The 22,099-nt window shown below is 32.0% G+C and overlaps 1 protein-coding gene across 1 annotated transcript; it reads right to left on the bottom strand.

Annotated features, from left to right (window-relative positions):
* Positions 1-9,373: 9,373 nt before the first annotated feature.
* On the bottom strand, positions 9,374-11,261 carry LOC114125311 (tubulin alpha-4 chain-like). Its single transcript, XM_027988908.2, has one exon. It carries the CDS (start codon positions 10,931-10,933, stop codon positions 9,455-9,457), a length of 1,479 nt encoding a protein of 492 aa, XP_027844709.1. The 5' UTR covers positions 10,934-11,261; the 3' UTR covers positions 9,374-9,454.
* Positions 11,262-22,099: the final 10,838 nt, after the last annotated feature.

Below are 22,099 nucleotides of genomic sequence, written 5' to 3' on the forward strand. Positions count from 1 at the left end.
AAAGAACATTTTTTTTTTTAATCGTACTTATTCAGGCATTTTAAGTTTCCCTCCCCTCAACTCTAATATTTTTAAGCGTTTAACGACAGTGGGTCATAAAGATAATAATATGATCTATTATTGTTTTTTATATCTATACTATAATCTTTATTGTAATTATTTAAACTAGATCTTGTTTTTGATTGTATGCTAATTTTTGTTTACTCGAAAATCGGGGGGATTAGACACTTATGTCACCCCTTTGGATTTTGACAGATGGGCGTCCTTCTTATGACACTTAAAATCTTAAATTCTAAGCCAAGCGATGAATGTATTAATTTTATTATGATGTGTATGTTTTATTATATTATTATTTTAATTTTTTTTTTTTTTTTGCTATCTGTTTTAATATTTTAGGACAATAAAAATGCTTTGGTTTAAAAAAATGAGAGTAGTTTTTGGTAGAAAATTGAATCTAGTTGGTACTTTTTGATGAATTTAAAGTGAAAAATGTTTAAATTATTTTCATGCATCTACATTCTATATTACTACAAATTAAATTGTATTGCTAATAGTTATCATCGAATAATTGTGTAGGTATATTATTTTAAATTATCCATTTAGTATTTCAAATAAATTAATTGCAAAAACACATTTTTGTTTTGTATACACTATTTCAAATAACAGTTTAAAATTTATTTTGCTTTTTATAAATTGTATTATATATCTTACTACTCTGCTCAACCTTAAACTATCGATTTAGATTTGGACACTGGAAATTATATGATGTTCAATATTTACCTGGAAAATAGAAATATTGTTAGCTGTACGGCTGTATTACATAATATACTTGTACTTATACTTTTCCAATATCTCAAAGAAGTCATACAGTATTACAGTAGATTATATCTACGTTTAAAGCATCTTTTATAAGTTTGTGCATTAGGTCCTCCGTCACCCACGTGTTCAATTCGTGTGATTTCTTTTTCAACGTCGAGTATATTATATATAGGTATTAGGTAAATGGAAGATTAGAGTAGGATAACTTTAGTCAGGTGTTATATTCCAATTTCCATTGTAGGTAATACAACAACTGAACAACAGGATAATCTGATTGTAATCGAAGTCTAATACTCTCACATCTGTTTCGGCGAGATAAGTACATGTAGTCCAGACAACGAATGAATACCGTTGTAACAAGGTCTTAATTATTTTTCCATCGAGAGCAAATAGTAGTAACCCGTCCATTGTCCTGCACTCCTGCTCGTTAGAAACAAGTTCATCCCACATATTATAATATTATATTATTGTTCTCGAACGGAGTCGAGGTGAGAACCAAAGAAAACAATATAATAAAATGTGTTTTTGTTTGTTTCTTTATACATATATTTATACAATATTATTATTTTATTTATTACGTAGTAGTGCAGTACTACTCTATTAGGTATAGGAAATGTGTGTAGCCATATTCAGTTTTAAACAGTCGCAACAATACATAAGACCGTATTGACGTATCCTTTTATCGATTTATTGTATTATAATAATGACTGACATAATATATACTATAGTATACGAGTAGGATATTACATTAAACAGTATTGTCATTTTTATCGGTTCCATAAATCTAGACACTGCGCTTAACTAATGGCCCGAAACGTTATAATATTATAGAGAACATGTCGGGCACGCGCATGTAAAACACACTTCGGGACCGGGAGATCATTCAAGTGAAACTGTTCCGATTGCATATTATTATACATGTATAAACATAACGTTTCGTTCGCCAAATATTTATCTATTTATTATTTTATTATGAATTTATTCACTATAAAATTTACATTTTTCTTTTACTTTAACCACTTACACATTATTACATATACCACATGTTGCTTGCACACTCATTACTATGTAATATCATAACATCACGAATTACTATTTAATTTATATTATATTAATATTTAATATTAAGACTATATCAATAGCTATACCCTTTCACATAGATTTACGATTTACCCTTTTTTACAACTCGTTTACGTACATGAACTATTGATAAAGTCTACAAAACTCAAAAAACTTACAGAGTACCTACTGGAAAAATGGCAATTCGTGTCTCGTTAACGTCACACGGCACACTCATCTACCTAAAATTGCTATACAAAAATATATAAATATAATAACTCAAAACGTAGCTAAATAATTACCGGCTTGATTATACTCAATTTAAATAAGTGTAGGTATACCATCGACATTTTTAAAATAAACCGTATCCTATCTACCGTGAATAACAATATAAGTTTAAATTTGGAATGAGATAAAATAATTGCGTACAGCAAACGAGTTATTACTGTTTATAGATAAAAATTGTTTACTAAATGCAAACGAGTATCACTGTTTATTAATAATATCTTTATCTTTATTTCTATATTATTAAAACGCGAGGCGATTTTTTTAGACAGTTGTTTCTGAAATTACCGATTCGCATAATTTTTTTAGATGGAAGCGCAAAAAAGTTTTTTCAAAAAAATGTATTGATTAAAAAGTTATAATGTTTTCAGTTTTTAGTTTTCCTTGAAGCTATTAAACTTAGCGACGTGCGTTTTAGCCATGTCCATACACTCATACTCATGATATAACTCACACTTCTGACGAAGTGCTGCATCGTCGTCGTTATTATGGTTACCCAAATCAATTGACATTTTTTTTATGTTATTTTTAAACACTAAACATTAGATGTTGCATTATTATAACTATTAATTTTTATATTTATATATATGTTTAATAAATTTATAATCATTCGGTAATTTTTTTTTTTACTGTAATTCCGCAGCGATAGATTCAACTGGTATATTATAGTTTAGAGTGTAATACGTACATAATATAATATAATATTTGTACACTGATTTTCCCATTGTACAACGTTTGTGAAAATATGCATATCTATTAATATTTTACATTAAATTCTTGGAAATGATGATAATGCGATTTACAAAAATAATCTCATCCGTGAAAATTGTTCCAACTTTCCAAGAAACTGTGTCTAAAATAATTTAAAAGCGAAAAGACTACTTCTTCTTTTACAATACAATATATATTTATGTATAGTTAGCAACGACGTATATATGTGCACAAAGCATTATTATTAAATTATTAACATCATCTTGAGACTTCTGTTATATTATACTTTTTTAACTAGTCATGGGTGTATATTTTATATTAATAAAGCATTGAATATTTAAGTTTTTCAAAAATGCTATTTATGTTTACCAATTATTAATTAAATATTGAAATTATTAAAATTAATAAAGATTTTAAATTTATGTGTCGTTTTAAATAATACTATATTATTATAATAATATTGCATCACTGGGACTGGATCACTTATTTCGTTGAAAATTAATTTTAGTTTTTTAGATAGGTACTATAGCGTTTACGTCGGATCAACTTTGATTGGTAACTACGTCACTACGATAACAATAATAATAATTATAATAATTATGAGTTATGATTTTATGACTGTCGACTGTCTGTGACATATTGGACAATTCAGTCCGTTCGATTTTGCCGTTCCGAGTGTTGTGACAGTTGTGTTGAATACGTATGTCGTATGACGTCTTATGTGTAAAAAAAAACTGTGTCAAAAATCAAAATAACTTATTTACTTGTATGTAAAGAAAGTATGTAAAGCATTTAAGTCCTTCCCCAAGGCCCTAAACAAAAATCTTGGGTGTGCGCCTGAATTGTATTGTTAAAATAGGTGAGGTGTCATTATGCCAAGTACCTAAATAGTAAAATATAGATATGGTAGGTATTTAAAATTTAAATTACAAATAGTCAACCGAAAAACTGCTAACAATTCTAAGATAATAGGATTGATGAAATATATAAAATACGAGTAGTAAGATATATAGGATTTTAAAAAGGCAATTTAACAATTAGGATTTTTTTAATTTAAATTGTAACAAATATTAAATATTCGAAGTATAATTCACTATAAATAAAAAGTGACCTATCACCTATGTTTGCAATGTATATGAATATGTACGAATTATTTTTTATACTATACAATAAATCCTGATCATAATAATATAATAATTGTAATATTTTATCTCTACAACTATCAATCATAAATAATACGTAGGTAGATACTAGGTAAAATGCACATTAGTTGATTTCGTTAATCATGATTGTAGTAATGCACAAAACTACCTACTAAATATTATACACGAATTGCATTTTCGGAGAAATACTTGTTAAATTTATCGAAAATTTGTTTTAGTTTTACAGCAATATACGAATAACCAATAGGTCGAAAATATAATATGTAAAACTGTGAAGTACAACAGTTATATTTCAATTATACTTGACAAAATAGTTGTTATAGTGAATAGTGAGCAAAATAATTTAAAAAACTGACTTTCCGTAAGTCATTGTTCCATCCAAATTTTATGAACAAAAATGACACATAATACTCTTTTTTACGTTTTTTAAAAATTAGTATAGGTAGACTATAGAAGTTTAAAAAAGTTTTAATGTTTTCAGATTTTCAGAAGAAAAACCAATAGTGCTCCTAATTAAATAATTTATGAATTACGAATGATTATCAAAAATTTATTAGTCATTTACCTCGTTTTAAAATTAACATAATATGAAAAAAAATTGCACAGTTTTTTTTTCACCTTTACAAAATCGACAATACCTACGTAAATTATTTCTAATACATTAACTATAAATAAACTGTACTAGTGTACTACTACTACTACTACTAAAGTTTATAGTAAAAATCCGGTTCATAGATTTGCTATGTTATACCTACGCATGTAAGACGGTTGAACGTCGATAGAGAGTAGAGACAACGCGGGTGCGACATCCAGTTATTATTATGTTATTGAAATACGAAATTTCTTAATCCGCCAACCATGCATTCTGCAGACAGCGTTGGTATTACGACAATAATTTATATTATATTCTGCACAAACATATATGGAATATTATAAAGGTGGGTGTTTTGGAGAACCGTGTGTTGATGGCTGTGGTGCGGTGGTTTTTCGATTAAAAATAAAAAAAATTACGTATCGTACGGTACAATGAAGCGGGAAACATCCATCGCCGCCGCTGCCGCCGCCGCCGCCGCCGTTGACAATCATTCGTTTGTCGCCCGAGATGACAGCGCGAGCGAAGACGATGACGAAGTAGAGTAATAGTCATTTGAAAAATGAAATATTTCTGATGAAATGAGAATTTGAATAAGAGTTTTTATATTTATTTTTTCGCCATCCACTGCTCCTTCGGCGGAGGTGGTGTGATGATGGATTTCCATTTGCACCGTACATCTCATTCGACCCTTTTAAATATTATTATGATTATTGTGGTCGTCATCGTCGGTGCGTACACGCGCGCCGAGTACGACAACGTTTGTGAAGCCCATTAAAAAAAAATAAGAGCATCATTCGGCGGAATTCACAGACGACGACGCGTATAATAATAATATAATATATCACGTTATAATATTATTTCTGTAGGCCCGCGGAAGGCTTTTGCTCTGGTGACAAGCGAGGTTCACGATTTCGGAAGAGAGACCTCCTCAATAGTAAATATATTATTATTATTATTATTACGAAATAAATACGCTCGTCTGTCACTCACCGGCTGATAAATTATTATTATCAACGCGTATTATATTATTATATAACGCATAAGATTATAATCATTATTGTCGTCGTCATCGCCGTCGTATACATACCTAATAATATTATTATAATGCATACATATTATATTTATATATTATAATGTGTATAGCGCCACCGTTACACCGACCCGCTATCACGCGAATATTTACAGGATGATTTACAAAGTATGGTCCATTTTTCTTCAATAATGCTGTTATTCAAAATTTGATTTTTGATTTTTTTTTTTTTTTATTCCGTTTGAGGTGTGCCCTGTGGCGATACAAACTTTTGTTTTTCAAAAGAGAACCGTTCATTTTTACTCAAATATTATTCAGCAGATAATTTTTTTGATATAATTGTTTTATAAGTACCTACCTACATTTTTTTGACATTTATTAGAAAAATATACAATCTGTAATAACATGTAACAATAAGATGTATAATAGTGGTGTAGGAATAAGAAAAATAGAATTTAACACTCATATACACGATAATATCAATACATCTAAATGAAAATTCGAATAAGTAGCTTCTGATGTATTGAACTTTAGCATAACTACAGTATTTCCACGTTTATAAAAATGTATCTATAGTACCTACTTGGATTTTACTGCATTATGTTACGTGTACCTACAAAATCATTATTTTTAAATTTGTGAAAACGTTTTAAAATAAATAATATGAGAGAATGTACATATACATAAGAGATTTCATTAAGTATACTTGTTTAAAGCATTGAAAAATAAAAAATACCCCTATTGAATGTATACGATTTATAAAAAAAAGTTGAATACATTGTATTATAAGGGCGATTATCCGTACGATATTTTTGCTCTCAGATTTCTACAAAATAAGTCATTCCAGAATAAAATTTAAAAAAAAATTACAATTGGACACGGACTACTTAGAAAGCGACCAAAACTCAATGTACGGTTGTCGTTTCGGAAATTATTTCAAAGCAAAACGTACACACTAAGATATAACATTGTTAAGTGGAACCGTCTATAAATTGAATTAATTCGAAAAAAAAGACTGTTTTGCGGATGAATTTACGTACAAGTGTGTATATAAAAAAAATAATAAAACCGTTTGGAACGTCCGTTATTCTCTCCTTCAGATTATTATTATCAGATACCGTTTGTCCATTATAATCCCGCAGAGTCCTAAAGATTTGTTCCGACAGCGCCAAAACAGAATTATCGGCGTATGTGTTTATATGATTTGAACAATGTCCTATACAATACTTATATTATATACCGACCGGATACGCTGTATACGTGCGCGTAGATAATGGCTAGTGTTGAAATAGAAATGGAATGTGATTCTTAACACCGAGCAAAAACGTTTACAAAAGGACATTGACAATAAGTTTAAATAAGTATATAGGCGCGAAGAATCTCGATGAGTCGGTATATTAAACGTGTGTGAGTGTGTTATTTTTTTTGTATTATTTTACTGTATTCCTACGTTCGGTCAAAGGCGATATGCCGCCGACTAAATTGTACTTATTTTTTTCCGACCGGGATCTTCCCCGAAACGTTGTTCGACAACATAGACGGTATTAAATTCGGATTATATATGTGTATATAATAGTATATAGTATGTATCTATTGTTATAAATGGTTTTGCCGATAGATTTTCCTCGAGCCACCAGCAGTGCCATAGTATAATCCTGGGTCTTTTTTATTATTATTATTATCGAACGCAACAGTAGTAACAATATAGTTATTAGAACGTACCGTTTTAAAATGCTGCTAACATTTTATTTTGATTCTGTGCCTGTCTTTTATTTAATTATAATTATTATAATATCCAAGCAGGTTAAACAGTCGTAAATTAAATTATACAATTATTATGATTAAAATATAAAAAAAAACTGTTGTTCGTTTTCCCAATTACTTAATAGACATACTGCTGAAAACGCTGTCAAAATAATATATACACAAAATCCATGTAGTCAAATATTTTGTAATAAATGTGTGTAAATTGAATTTTATTTATGTTATTATTCAGATTATTAGAATAGATTTGAAATCTCTCGGATGCAGAATGGCTGGAATGATGAACATATGAAATATTAAAACATTAAAGTTAAATGTTATTAATCATTAATTAATACATATTTAATTCAAATTGATGAAAACAATATGATGTATGAATATAAATTCAATAATCATTAAAGATTAAATGGCTGTCGAACTTATATAATTATTAGATCTACTAAGTATGTAACTATAACTATATTATATTGTTGCTCTATTTCCTTTATTGATAAAGGTTTAGGTACCTACGTTATAACTTTATAGTTAACATATAAAAGGGTACATTTTTTTGTATTATTAAAGTTTCACTGATAGTGAGTCATCTAAACGATGTGAACAAAAATTACATATTTTTATAATGTTTAACTACAGTGTACTATGTTCTAACTATAGTATTAGTAACAATATAATACATTTTAATTTTAATATTTACAATTATAGGTAATAAGGTAATACAATTATAGTAGATAGTCATGTGGTCTTCTTGTACGCTTGAATTGGCGTACAGAAGGTTGGTCACTTTTATAGTTTTTCGTACAGCTAGCTGAGTAAGTTGATCAGTGATTTTTTCATTTACTCAATTAACCTAACCAATGTTTAGCTGTAAGTCTTTATAAAGCTCAGAATTGCAAATAGACTATGGAACATAATAAATATACCATCCTCAGAACTTTGGGTTGGAATACTTGTAATTTAAAAGGGTAAATAAAACTTTTATATAAATATATTTACTTTTTAAATTTATTTATTATACTAAATGATTAAAAATATTAAATAATATTATAGGTATATTTAGTGTATAAATAATTTGAATAGAATAGGATATTTGATATTTTGAATTACATATTATATCGGTTGTGTTAAGTATAAGAGTTCAAGCAACTAGAGTTATTTTTAACAACTACTATATATCCTATAATATAATATGATCACATATAATTATTATATGAGAAGGGTTTTATTTTATTCATAATTTAAGCAATCAATAAATAATTTAAAAAATAAAGACGCCGCGCCCTAGCTGTAACCATACATTATTCATATGTACAAAATGGACTATATTATAAAATATATACAGTCGAGTCTCGATAACTCGAATTTCTTTTTGTTCCTGTAGAATTTTTATAGGTTAACTCAATGCAATATTTGTAACTCAAAAAATACATACGTCCAATTCATTTTTATCTCCCTTGAATTTCCGAGTTATCGAGACTGTATAACAGTATTATAATCAAGTTACACATTTCAACCTTAAATTTTTTACATAGAAAAATGATTATTATGGTGTTTGATTGCTGCGTGTAAAATAAATGTATTTAATACGTACAGTGTACAATTATTATTTCCACAGCTTTTCAACGGCATGCACTATTACGAAGTGTTGAATGTAACATATTATAATTTATAATTTTTGTAGCGGTTTATAAATAGTTTAAAGCTAATATATGAAACATTTGTTCTGATAATGTTCTTTCAGCATTTATCGTTAAAAAACATTAATTTTAACAATTTATTATAGGCGTCTTATATATAGATACTTAAGTTATATAATAATACTATACAAAGAATTCATTTTTTTTAATCAATTTTAAATGTAACCCGAATTGCATATGCAATTAATTATTTACCATTTTTCGGTCGCTTTACACACAAATGGGTACCTAGCGTAATAATATACGAAATGTATAAAAGTTAAAAATCTCGTTTTATTCAATCGCGGTTAAAATGTATTTAAAAACGAATCACATAGTGTTGACAATCGAACGCTCAGATTTCCGCGATGGCGGACGGTTCGAAGTCACCTTGCAGGAAATTCGTGCGACCAGACCGTTCGGCTAGTCCCCGGAACCCAGGGGACGTCTTATCGGACACCAAGGATTCGGTTTTGGTAGTCGCGGGCGTTGGCACCAGCTCCCTGTAATCGTGTCGCAGGACTTCGATGTTTTCCCGGGCCAGGATGAAGTCGTCCTTCTCCATGCCCTCGCTCTCGTACCAGTGGATGAATGCCCGTTTGCGGAACATCAGGTCGAACTTGTGGCACAGGCGCGTCCACGCGCCCGCTATGGCCGTCGTGTTAGACATCATGCACACGGCCCGGCCGCCGCCCACCAGCTCGTCGTCGGGAGACACTGCGGCCACGGGCGGTCGGCAGTTGATGCCCACCTTGAACCCGGTCGGACACCACTCGACGAACTCCAGGCCCTTGGTGTCGCGGATGTGCCGTATCGCGTGGTTGATGTCCTTTGCCACCACGTCGCCGCGATACAGCATGCAGCACGCGATGTACTTGCTGGCGGCGTGTTCGCTCTCGTCGAGCTTGAACAGCTGGTTGCCGGGCTCGAAACAAGCGGCGGTCAGGTCGACGATGGGAGGCCGCTGGTGCGCGGACCGCTGGGCGGACGCGAACGGAGCGTACGCCAGCAGCGGGAAGTGCACTCGCGGGAACGGCACCAGGTTGGTCTGGAACTCGTTAATGTCGACGTTCAGCGTGCCCGGGAACCGGAGCGACGCGGTGATGGACGACACCACCTGGCTGATGATGCGGTTCAAGTTTGGGTACATGGGCCGTTCCACGTCCAGTTTGCCGGCGCTGATGTCGTATATCGCCTCGTTGTCCACCATGAACGCGCAGTCGGTCGTGTCCAGCGTCTTGTGCGACACGAGCAACGCGTTGTACGGTTCCACCACGGCCGTGGACACCTTGGGTGCCGGGTACACGAGCACCTCCAGGTTGCTCTTCTTCGCGTAGTCCTGGCGCAGGCTTTCCGACACAAGACTGGTCAGGCCCGACCCCGTGCCGCCACCCATCGAGTGGAACACGATGAACCCTTGCACGCCCTCGCTGGACTCGGCGAACAGCCGGATGCCCTCCAGCACTTGTTGCAGGTACGACCGGCCCTCCGTGTGGTAGCCGCGCGCGAAGTTGTTGGCCGCGTCCTCCTTGCCGGATATCAGCTGGTCCGGGTGGTACAGGCCGCGGTCGGGCCCCGACCGGATCTGATCCACCACCGTCGGCTCCAGGTCAACCATGACCGTCCGCGGTATGTACTTGCCGGCCACAGTTTCCTTGTAGAACGTCGAGTGTTCCGCCGGGCACGCGTCGTTCACCGGACCCGCCGGCGTCGTCAGACACCCGTCCCGCCCGATCCCGTGCTCCATCCCGTAAAGGTTCCACACTGCGTTTCCCATCTGCACGCCGGCTTGTCCAATGTGCACGGTGATCACTTGACGTTTCAGGCCGTCCATGTCGTTACTGTTGTTTTTGTTGTTATTGCGAAGGATCGTCCAAGTATGTGCGGCGGCGGTACACTTGTGTCGTTCGGGTGTCTCCTGAGTTTGTCGTCGTCTGCAGTATTATTTGCCTTTTTTCGCGTTCGATGTGTTCTATCGCTGTTAGAGTGTTGTCTGTGTTCGTATGTATCGGCTAATATTATAAAATGTTAAAAATGTTAAAATTTAGTGATGTGTGCGACGGTTATTTTGTTAAAATTTTGATTTAAAATTTTGATAGCTCGAGATTTGTCTAACGCGACTGCGTTTATTTTCAGACTGATACGATTCCGGTCATCAGTCAATATTGATTTACATCGAGAAACACGGTTGTTTTCGGCCAGCTATATGTTATATTATTATTATATCAGAACTAAGATTTCAATGCGATTTACATTTTTTTTTTTGTGTGTGTTTAGAAGGCGATGCATGCCAAGTATACATACATAATTCGTTTCGTATAACTTATATATTTATTTTGAATATCAAGTGTGTTATGTATTATATTACATTATTTTTAATCAAGCACGATATACTATATGAATTATTTAAATTTTTTCGTAAAAATAAATTTATGATTCATCATCTTGGCATACGATAATTAAATAATATATTTGAAAATAACGTTACGTTTAAATATTCGTTAAAAAATCTAGTAACTTTGAGTAATCAATGGTAATAATCAGTAATCTGTATCAAAATTTAACCAAAATATTTAAAAAAACGCTTATATATTATGGTAAATCATTGTTTATTTTTAAAAGTGAATATATCAACATTATTTTTGGTTATGAGCTTACGAATTATTAACTATAAAAAACCTTCACGATCGATAGTTTCACCAGCCCCTAGTTTATTAAATAAAATAATAATAAATAAGTATTTATTTATACATTGACCATTTGAGCGTTTAATGGTTCGATAGATAATTATTAATTATTATAATTAGCACTGATGCACTTTATTTATAATATTTATTGTTCTATAAATATTAAATATCATACAATAAAAGGTCTTTCATTTATGTTACCATGGGAAAAATAGTAGGTAAACTATACGGTAAAAAAAAGAATTGTGTATTTATATACAAATATTTTTTGTTAAATATTTTTCATTTTAGATATTATATATTATTGTGTTGCATAATATTATAGCAATAATATGTATGCATATTATTTGCCATTCAAATAAATAGTTAAAAATATATGATGTACCTATTTTAAACTTAATAACAAAATATTATGTCATTATTGTCATTCACATTGCAATCAGAGGCGTACGCAGAAATGTAATATTTCAAAATAAATCATTATACATAATTTACTTATGGGGGTGAGTTAACCCCCTAAAACCCCCTCGTCGGTACTCTACTGAGTTATTACATATTAGGTATATTCCAACGGACATAATACGTAAGCTTGAAACTAAACAAAAGGCTGGACACTATTTAGACAAATTTTACGTAGACATGTAGCCAACACGATAAAGAGCTAAATTTACAATAAACCAATAAACATAGATTATATAGTTAATTAATTACTTTTTAAATTAAATTAAAATTAATTTTATGTTCAGAATTTCTTAAGAATAATGTTAGAATGTATATTTTATTTATTTTATTAATTAATATCTATACAATTGTTTGTAGAATTTTAGTTTTTAGAGTTATGATTAATTATATTAAAAAAGTTTAAGATTTTGAACATTCTTCTATCTATCATTAAAACTTCGGAGCTTTTGTGACACGGGTTAAAGTTGAACAATTTGTTTATTTTTTTTTTATTCATTTTTTATTATTATTTTTTTTAAATTGTAGCTATATACCTATTACGGTAAAAACAATAAACTCAAAATGTTAAACATACAAATTATTCTTCTGATCGTTAATTGAGTTTGTTATTAAACAAATTTTTAATTATGAGTAATTCGAACATAGTTTTTTTCTATTTCGGTTATATACAAATTTACCCTTTTAAGAATTGAAATAATAATATCATTTCATATAATTATCTTCTGTCTTTGAATAAAATATTATGGTACTTATCGATGACATTATTAGCTTTTTCAATTTTACATTTACTTGTTTGGTCCATATATTGGTGGCAACCAACAGTCATGTCGGCTAATAAATTGTCAACTATATGGATTTGGAAAAAAATTTTTCGTTTTTTTTTTTTTTTTTGGATCATTGTTTGTCATTCATCTCAACATAATATGTGAAGGTTCTATTGATGCCTTTACGCGATTGACAACGTAAAACTTTGTTCTAAAGGAAACTTATAAATTATAAAAAGTTCAGAGCAAGTTATAGTTAAATAATCAATTTGTTAATTTTTAAATGTACCTAATATATGTAAATAATTGAATATTAAGTAATTATAATAATTTATAATACTTTATAATAGGGTCTAAAGCTTAAATAAAATCTAATAAATTAGTATAACAATTGAAATTGAATGCGTTCTAAAAAAATTTAAACCAAGGGCATATAATCATGTATTCATGTATATACATGCTTGATTGAAAAAAAAATGAATTTACTATATACATAACCTCAACTCAATGACAAGTTCATAAGGAATGTGCGTAAGTTTAAATTTTAAGTGGATTTGGCTTTTTCCAATTATATATTCTTTTCAAAATCGTTCTCATCATACGATATATTAATATGTCACTTCCATGTGTACTTTAAAAGGGTTGATATCCAAATCAGTGAAAAGTGGTGGCTAAGCGGTTAATCCCTTCCGACTAAACGATTGTATTTTGTGTCAGTTAACTAGCACGTAAGCTGACAATCGAAATGTATAATAAAATATTTTAATTATTGTCACTTCACTTTTTTTCTAACAAAAAAACATCATTGAAGCATGCCTATATATTTTATCAGTGGTTATAAATATTAATGGATATATTATAATACTATAGTATGCTAATTACAAGTACTGAGTAATTTTAAATTGTAGTATTTATGATCAATATACTATTTTCTATTAACAGTAAAATTAAAATGTATCTCATTCTGCAATAATTCGTATCAACACCGCAGTGATGAGTTGAAAGCCAGAACTAGCATAAAAACACGTCGAGGCGGTCAAAAACATTAATTTAAATACCCCGTTTCTAAAATATCTTCCAGTCATGTAAATATTGTATGTAATAAGTCAAATGTATTTTCGTTTAAAAATATATGTCTAGCCCCTAATATTCGAGTTATAGTTGTCGCGTGAATTTCTGTATAGCGTATGGATAGTTCAATACCTAGCTATAATGTCAACATCATAGATGGTCAATATTTATCAATTTCTAAAAGCCGTCTCTATTATAAGGGTAACTTCTAACGTCCCAAAGTGAAATCATCCATTTATCCTCTTAAATGCCGACAAAAGTGTTCCGTGTTGTTGAATACAGTATAGAAGAATTGACTTCAGGTTCTGTATCTATATATAATACTTCTTTTGTACTGTTTTTATACAGCTATACAGCTAGTTATATAATATGCTCTAGTCATCTTAAAAGGAATACAAGCTTAACACCCAAACTTACAACTTAGATAAAAACAAAGTTATCTCCATTCTATTATGATATTGCCTTACAATTTTAAATTATACTTGTGCTTTATACGTGTTCTATCGGTACAGATTTAAGATTTTTAGATATCACATTGTAAACCAGTGAGTTTTCTTTTGTATATTAAAATTTATTTTAGTGATATGATTGGACTGTTTATTTCATAAAAATATCCACGGTCGAATATTTTTTAAATCTAGAGCAAAATATAATATAATAGAATTTATTTCTTACACATAATATAATATTATTGATTTATTATTAATAAAATATATACTATATTATGGCAGAAAATATGTTCTTTATTTGTAAATAAGTAAATTTATGTAAATAACTGTAAGTGATAAATTAATATTTTAACTATAATTTAATGCACAAAAATATAATCTCGATGCAATATATCGTTCAACATTGATTCTCATATTTTTAAAATGAAGAATAAGGAAAATAAAATAATGATGTCGTTGTGAATATGTAAGTTGTTGCAATCTCTTCTCATTATTCTTTCCTCTATTCAAATCTCATTTATTATTTTCTATATTACATATAATATTTGCAAAAAAATACTATATAGTATATATACATATATTATATATTATTTATATCTATAGTGCATATTATATAACATATGTATTATGTATAGTGTACAATGTACATAATATACATAATTATTCGCTTAATATATACAACTATATACAGAAGAAACGAGAAAATATAATAATACTCACGAAATTATTATAATATGAAATTCCACCACCATGATCTATATATATAAATAGTGTACAATGTGTACATATTATATATATACTATATACACCATAATAGGCTATATATATATACATTTATTATGAATCATGTGATACATAAAACGCTAAAAGTTTTGTGTTACAAATCTTACAGAAGAACCTATTTGTACCTACATAGGACACAATAGGTATAAATTCCCATAACGCTCTGCTTTATTTCGTGTAAGGCCAAAAATAAAAAAACAAACGCTTTCGCAAATATTCAGAATGTCGATGATAAGCAACAATGGAGCACGCGTGTACATCATGCTATTGCCATCAAACGGCCAGAATCAATAAACACGTCATATGCTAATTAACTAATTAATATTATTATAAAATAGTGATTTTTAGACTCGCGTATCACTCACGACGTGCAGATTGCGTGTCGGCCTCGCCTCGAGGTATTGACTCTATACGTACGTCGTCACGTTTTGACTGCAAACCAATATACAACCGACGTATACGACGCATTTGACCGCGGAAAAACTTTTGCAGTACAGTATAGACAATGATTTTATCGTTTCAAACCCTGTCGCGGCCGAGCCCCGTCATACGATATAATAATAATAATTAAATCCGATACGCCGCCGCAGTGCAGCGTATAAAATATCGTAATAATTATAATCATAATATTATTATGCAGTCGAGTGCGACTCAATAATGCTCTGCAGAACGCCTACCGTACACGGCGAACGATATTGTGGTCTCGGCGGCGGTGGTGGCGGCGGCGGCGGCGGTTGTAGGCAATATAACAGGACGTGGGCGTGAGTGCGTGTAATGTGTGTGTGTGTGTGTGTGCGGCGCGGACGAGAGGGTGGGGGATGAAAGAGCTGTGGAAAACGCTTATGCGCGTGTTTCTGTCACCCCCGGGTCGGCGACGATGATTAGGCTGGCAAACACGTCAAATCCACACGCCGCACAATGGATATTATATAAAACCAGCCGCCACCGGCGTAATCGCAATAGTAGTAGTATAAGGAGTAGTAGTGCTGTTGTAGTATAGTTGCCGTAGTCGTCCTCGTCGTTGTCGCCGTCATCGTTGATGTCACTACCGCGCGCTAGGCAACGCGAACGTCTCTGATGTGTACGAAAAAAAAAAAAAAGAAAAAAGAAAAAATCTCTCCGCGACGACACACGCCACCCCCACGCCGCCGCCCGCGTCCCGCGATATTATTTTCTCGGGCGGTAAACACAAACCGTCTGCGGCGTTTAATATTATATACACTGCACGCGTCTATTATATTATATATATATATATATAATATTATATTATTATATATTGTATACACGCCGAGGGTGTCGTACTGCAGTCGTGTGTGTGTGTGTGTGTGTGTGTGTGTGTGTGTGTGTGTGTGTGTGTGTGTGTGTGTGTGTGTGTGTGTGTGTGTGTGTGTGTGTGTGTGTGTGTGTGTGTGTGTGTGTGTGTGGGTGGGTGGGTGAGTGTGTGTGAGCGCACGCGCTCGAGGAAAAACAGAAAAGCTCTCAGAAATCCTGCCTGCACTGCCGAGTCGGGAGGGCGAACGCGCCAGAGAGGGTGGAAAAGTAGAAGGAAAACGGTTTTTTTTTTTTTTTATGTAAACCGCAAAACCCGTCTAATAACAATCATAAAAATAATAATAATATATATATATATACACGTTATATAAGTCCTTATTGTCGTCACTATATAAATATAGACGCAGCGTACACGCATATATACATATACACAGGCGTCATAACTCAGAAGTGTAGTACGCGTCTGATAGATTCTTTTCCTTTTCTCTTTTTTTCCCTTTCAAACACACCACCGTAAGTCGTACGTCGACGTTATGTACACATGTATATGTACGTACGCGTACGCGTGTTTTTACGACGAAATTGACAAGCGGCGTTTTAATGACCTTTCAACAACGGTTATCCGTCGTCGGTTTTCGTTTACAATATAATATGAGCTGTGGGTGGGAGTGGAAAAGAATAAAGTATCAGCCCGAAGTTCACTCGATACGCGTATTATTGTACGAGTCATATAAATGCAATTTGTTGAAAAAAAAACTTTTGATCACGTACAGTATAATATACACTATACGTTGTCGGTTAGCCGTTAGTTTAGTATTACTATAATATAGTTTTTCGAGTCACATATTTGTAACCTTAAAAAAAAAAACATAATATTATGTTATATTCTGTTTTTAATATTAATTAATAATATTAAGTTAATTACTGTGATGAATATTTATTTTTATTTTGTACTTTATGTACTACAAAATGTTTGCAAAAATAGTATATATTCGTTTGAATAACTTCATAAAATTGTTTATTGTTTTAATGGTTTTATTTTACCAACTATATACATTATACATGTTCCAGTCTTCGGTCATCAGTGTTCCACGTTTAACAATAAAAGTTCCGAACAGAACTGCAGTAGTTCGATCGACTGTAATAAAAAGTCGGCTATAAACGTTTTAATGATGAATTGAAAAACGACATAACTACGTAAGTATAGATTACACATAAATAACCTTGAAATTCTAGAAAACAAAAATGTTTTAAATGTTTAAATTATTATTTATAAAACCATTTGCTAAGTATAGTTATTTTAGTTTAAAGTTTTCTACAATATACTGCACATAAAACAAATTTCTCATTACTATACATATAAATAAGGTAAATATCGGTAATCCGTTGTTTTTTTATTATTAAAAAATTGCAATCTGTACAAAAATGCTATGAATCAGCTATCAAATTGGTTTAATCGAAATATATATATTATATGAGAGACTGAACACATACTAGTTGCGAATGAATTATTCAGGTCCATAGTATAACATAACAATTGCGGACACGAATTTTGTCGTCATCATACTAATTGCGTATTTGCGTACAGAGCTTTTTTTTTTAATAAAAACCGCTTGAGTTGCGGACACAAATATTTCACTTTACCACTTTTCAGGACTTAGTACAACTAGTACAAGCAACCAAAAAATTGGTAGGTGGGATTAAAAATAAATGTGTTTTGCAAAAGAGCAATCGTTATTTTTAAACGTTGTTAAATAATTTAATGTTATTAGGTATATAATTAAGTTTTAATTTTGTGGCAAAAATTTTTTTTGAAACTGCCTGTATAAATTATATTCTACTGATTTCAACACTTGAATAAGTACAGCAACATTTGTTATAATAATATTTGGACATTTGTCCGCAATTCGTATGTTACTATTTTAGATTTCGTCCGCAACTCACATAGTTTTTTAACTACACCGCGGACTACACGGGTGATTTTTATATTAATTGTGGATATATATTATAATATATGTATAAGTGTATTAAGAATAAGACGCAAAATTTTTGCTTGGAGGTCGACGTTTTTTTATTTTGTTGACTTTTGAGATTTTCGTGACATACCTCTGTAAAAGTATTCGATTCCGTCTTTGTCCGATGTGTAATATTATTCTTAATAATAAATCCAACACAGCTAGTGCATAATATTTGCGTGTACAAAATGTCGCAGCTCGTAATGACTAGTTAAAGTTTACACATAATCTTTAGAGGAAATTGTCGTGGCGGTAATCGAAATAGAGAGAGTTTTCGAGTCGGCGGACGACGGGTTGATTATGTGTATGTATTATAATCAATCGGATTCGGTTGCTGGAGAAGGCGTAGAAGAGGGAGACTGTCTCTAGTTCTCCCGTTGTCGTTGCAATAAGCGCAAAGTGCTTTTCATAGTTAAATGCAAAACAACTATCGCCGAACGGTGTGCGGGGACTGAGGGTGATTTCATTATCATTTGTATCATCATCGTCGTCATCTCGATTGCCCACGAGAACGGGTTACGTCAAATAATAATTTAACTATAACCGCCGTCGCCACTGTCGTAAAAACCGAACATTGTATATATGTATATACATACACGAGCGAAATCGGTAAGGGGTGGACAACAATAAGAGGGCGGTCAAGACGGACGCAAACTTGGTGCGGGGGTGGGACACTGGGACGATAAAGATCCGGATAAGCATATTATATATAATGTTGAATAACGCTATTGCTGCAGGGACGCCACTCGATAAATACAACGTTAAACGGTCGTTCCCGACGAATAATAGTCATCGTATTAGCCTGATTAAAATGCGACCATATTGTATACGAACTGCACTTTTAAAGTCCTATTTATGAAATCAATGCACGCGTATCCAATAAGTGCTTCGTTTGTTTATGCCGTGATTCCTATATCACGCTGTATACTTGCATTCAAATATACACAATTGTTATATGGATGGGATGCGGTATATACGCGTGTTGTAGATTTAACGATCAAATTGGTTGATATATATTTTTAAGTAAACCACCGCACTCACAAATTAATCGCTTCATTATAAATTTATAACGCACAATCCTATATATTACACAAATATTAACTTGATGGGTTTAAATATATAGGTTTATATCATATGCGTGTGCAATGCAGCCACATATCGTTTATAATAATTGTTAATATATATATTTTAGACTTTACTTTATCGATAAAATAAAGGTTAAAAATAATATTGTCATTCGTATTGGATCAATTGCGCTCGCGTTATTTTCTACCGTCTGCAAATTTTAGAGTATTACAAAAAAAGTTGATTTTCCCATTGATAACAGTATTTCCCATGATATCTCATTTGTGCGAAATTATAATTTGTAAGTACAGCTAATTCTAATTATTATTTATATGAAAGTTTAAAACATATTGTTGGTGCCACATAACTAATTTAAACTGCCCGCCAAAAGTCAGTTATATGTTATCTATTATTATTATTATTCTATCGCACTGTAGTTATTAACCACAGTTGTGTCATATACATGTTATCTAAACGGTTTTCTAAAATCTCGTTGCAAACTTCAAGTGCCTTTGTAACGACTTTTTTAGTAAACCGTTTAGCCTTTTTGGTTTTTTCGCCACTTTTCTTTCTGCACAGCGGTTGCAACAACATCTATTTTTCTTGCGTCATCGTCTTGTTGTATTCAACACATTTTGTTTTTTCATTCGGCTTGCTGTGCGTTGTCATATAGTCACGCTCTAACCATCAAGCTTTTGACTATATTACATTACATCATTTTGGTAAATATCGTTCACATTCATTATGTTTATTTATTCATTCATATGAGCCTTCAACTTTAGGGTTGTTCTTGTTGGTATGTATAGGTATGTTTTTTCCACGTGGTCACTGTTCATGTGTATGTGGTGTCAACTGGCAAAGTGCAGGTCATTATTATTACTTATTAGTATTATTCGGGGTAAGCTGGCGCACTGCATTAATTATTGATTAATTTAATTATATATTTAACTATAAGTACATTATTAATTACAAAATATTATAGTCACTGTTGGCTATAGTTACTATTATTTTATTATAACTACTGTTCCTACAACTTGTACCATTATTATAACAGTCTGTATGTTTACATACAAATTATACGAGCCTTAAACCTCAGTAAGTAACTTTATTGATGAGGCCAGTGTAATGGTCACACAAAAAGTTGGCCATGACGCCACACAGTCAACCACTCAAACTTGCCACGGTGCAAAAAATACTATTTCGTAGTCTCTCCCTCACCTTCGTTTCGATTGTTCCACTCTGCCCCGCCAGACCCACTCCACCCGGAGTTACGTCCACAAATGTGAACATTATCTTTTTTTACAGAAGAAGATATAGCAGTGTACTAGATATACTGTACCATTTTCAAGTGAAAAGTCATTGGTAAGACCGATAAGGTCGTTTCAATGAACGAATATATAAAGTGTATCAAAGACTATTTAACAAACTTCTATTACAAAATATGTTACTATATTTGTCCTGATACACTCTATTTATATGTATAAAAAAAAATTAGTAGGCATTTATAACTATGTACCTATTGTACCTATAATATAGTCTGATCATATATTATTATATAATAAAATAATTTGACCATAATAATCGAGTTATCGCGTAAGTAATGGATCATCATTATTTTTACTGTTATATTGATGAATTTTGGTTTACATCGAATGTATAATATGACGTGGGAAGTTAATAATAATAATATTATCCGTAGTATAATATTTTGTCACTTTTGTAATAATTATATTCATGCAGTTCCGCTTAATATACTATGTATAGGATTAATAGTGGAGTACGCCAATCCCATTACTTGAAATATCTCAAAAAAATTGTACATAAACAATAAAATATTATTATTAATTTCGCTGTACATGCAATTGTAGAATGTAATATTATAGTATATAGTATAGGCGAGGGCAAAGTGCGTACTAAAAAATTCACGGATAAGCGCACGCACAGTTCCAAGCCATCAGACGCAAAAAGAGATCGCTCCACGCCGTGTTAATTTCTTTACGGGTGTCGGAAACTGAATAAATTAAAATCACTTCGTTATACTCGGTTCTCTGAAATAATTCCGATTCAACGTAGGCTACGTATAAACACTACAGCACAGTTTTTAGTTCATAATGCCGACACCACGCTTGACTGTGTTTCTTCGCATTTCATTTCGGAGAAAAATAAAATTAAACTACAAACAATGTTTTATGTTGCCGTGACTCGTGTCTCGTATTATTGGTCTAGTCTCAGACATAATAGTCGCTTCGTAAATGAGAACGCTGCGTTTGGGTTGGGTGTGTAACTGTAAGTACACGTATTTTAATATTATATCAACAAATTAAATATATTATCTTTTTTGATGTACTTGTATAAATAATGCGCTTTTGTTCTGTACATAATACCGTAAAGCTACTTATACACTGAAATAATCGTAAAATACTTTAGTCAAC

Source organism: Aphis gossypii, chromosome X, assembly GCF_020184175.1.
Source record: "Aphis gossypii isolate Hap1 chromosome X, ASM2018417v2, whole genome shotgun sequence".
Classification (NCBI taxonomy): Eukaryota; Metazoa; Arthropoda; class Insecta; order Hemiptera; family Aphididae; genus Aphis; species Aphis gossypii.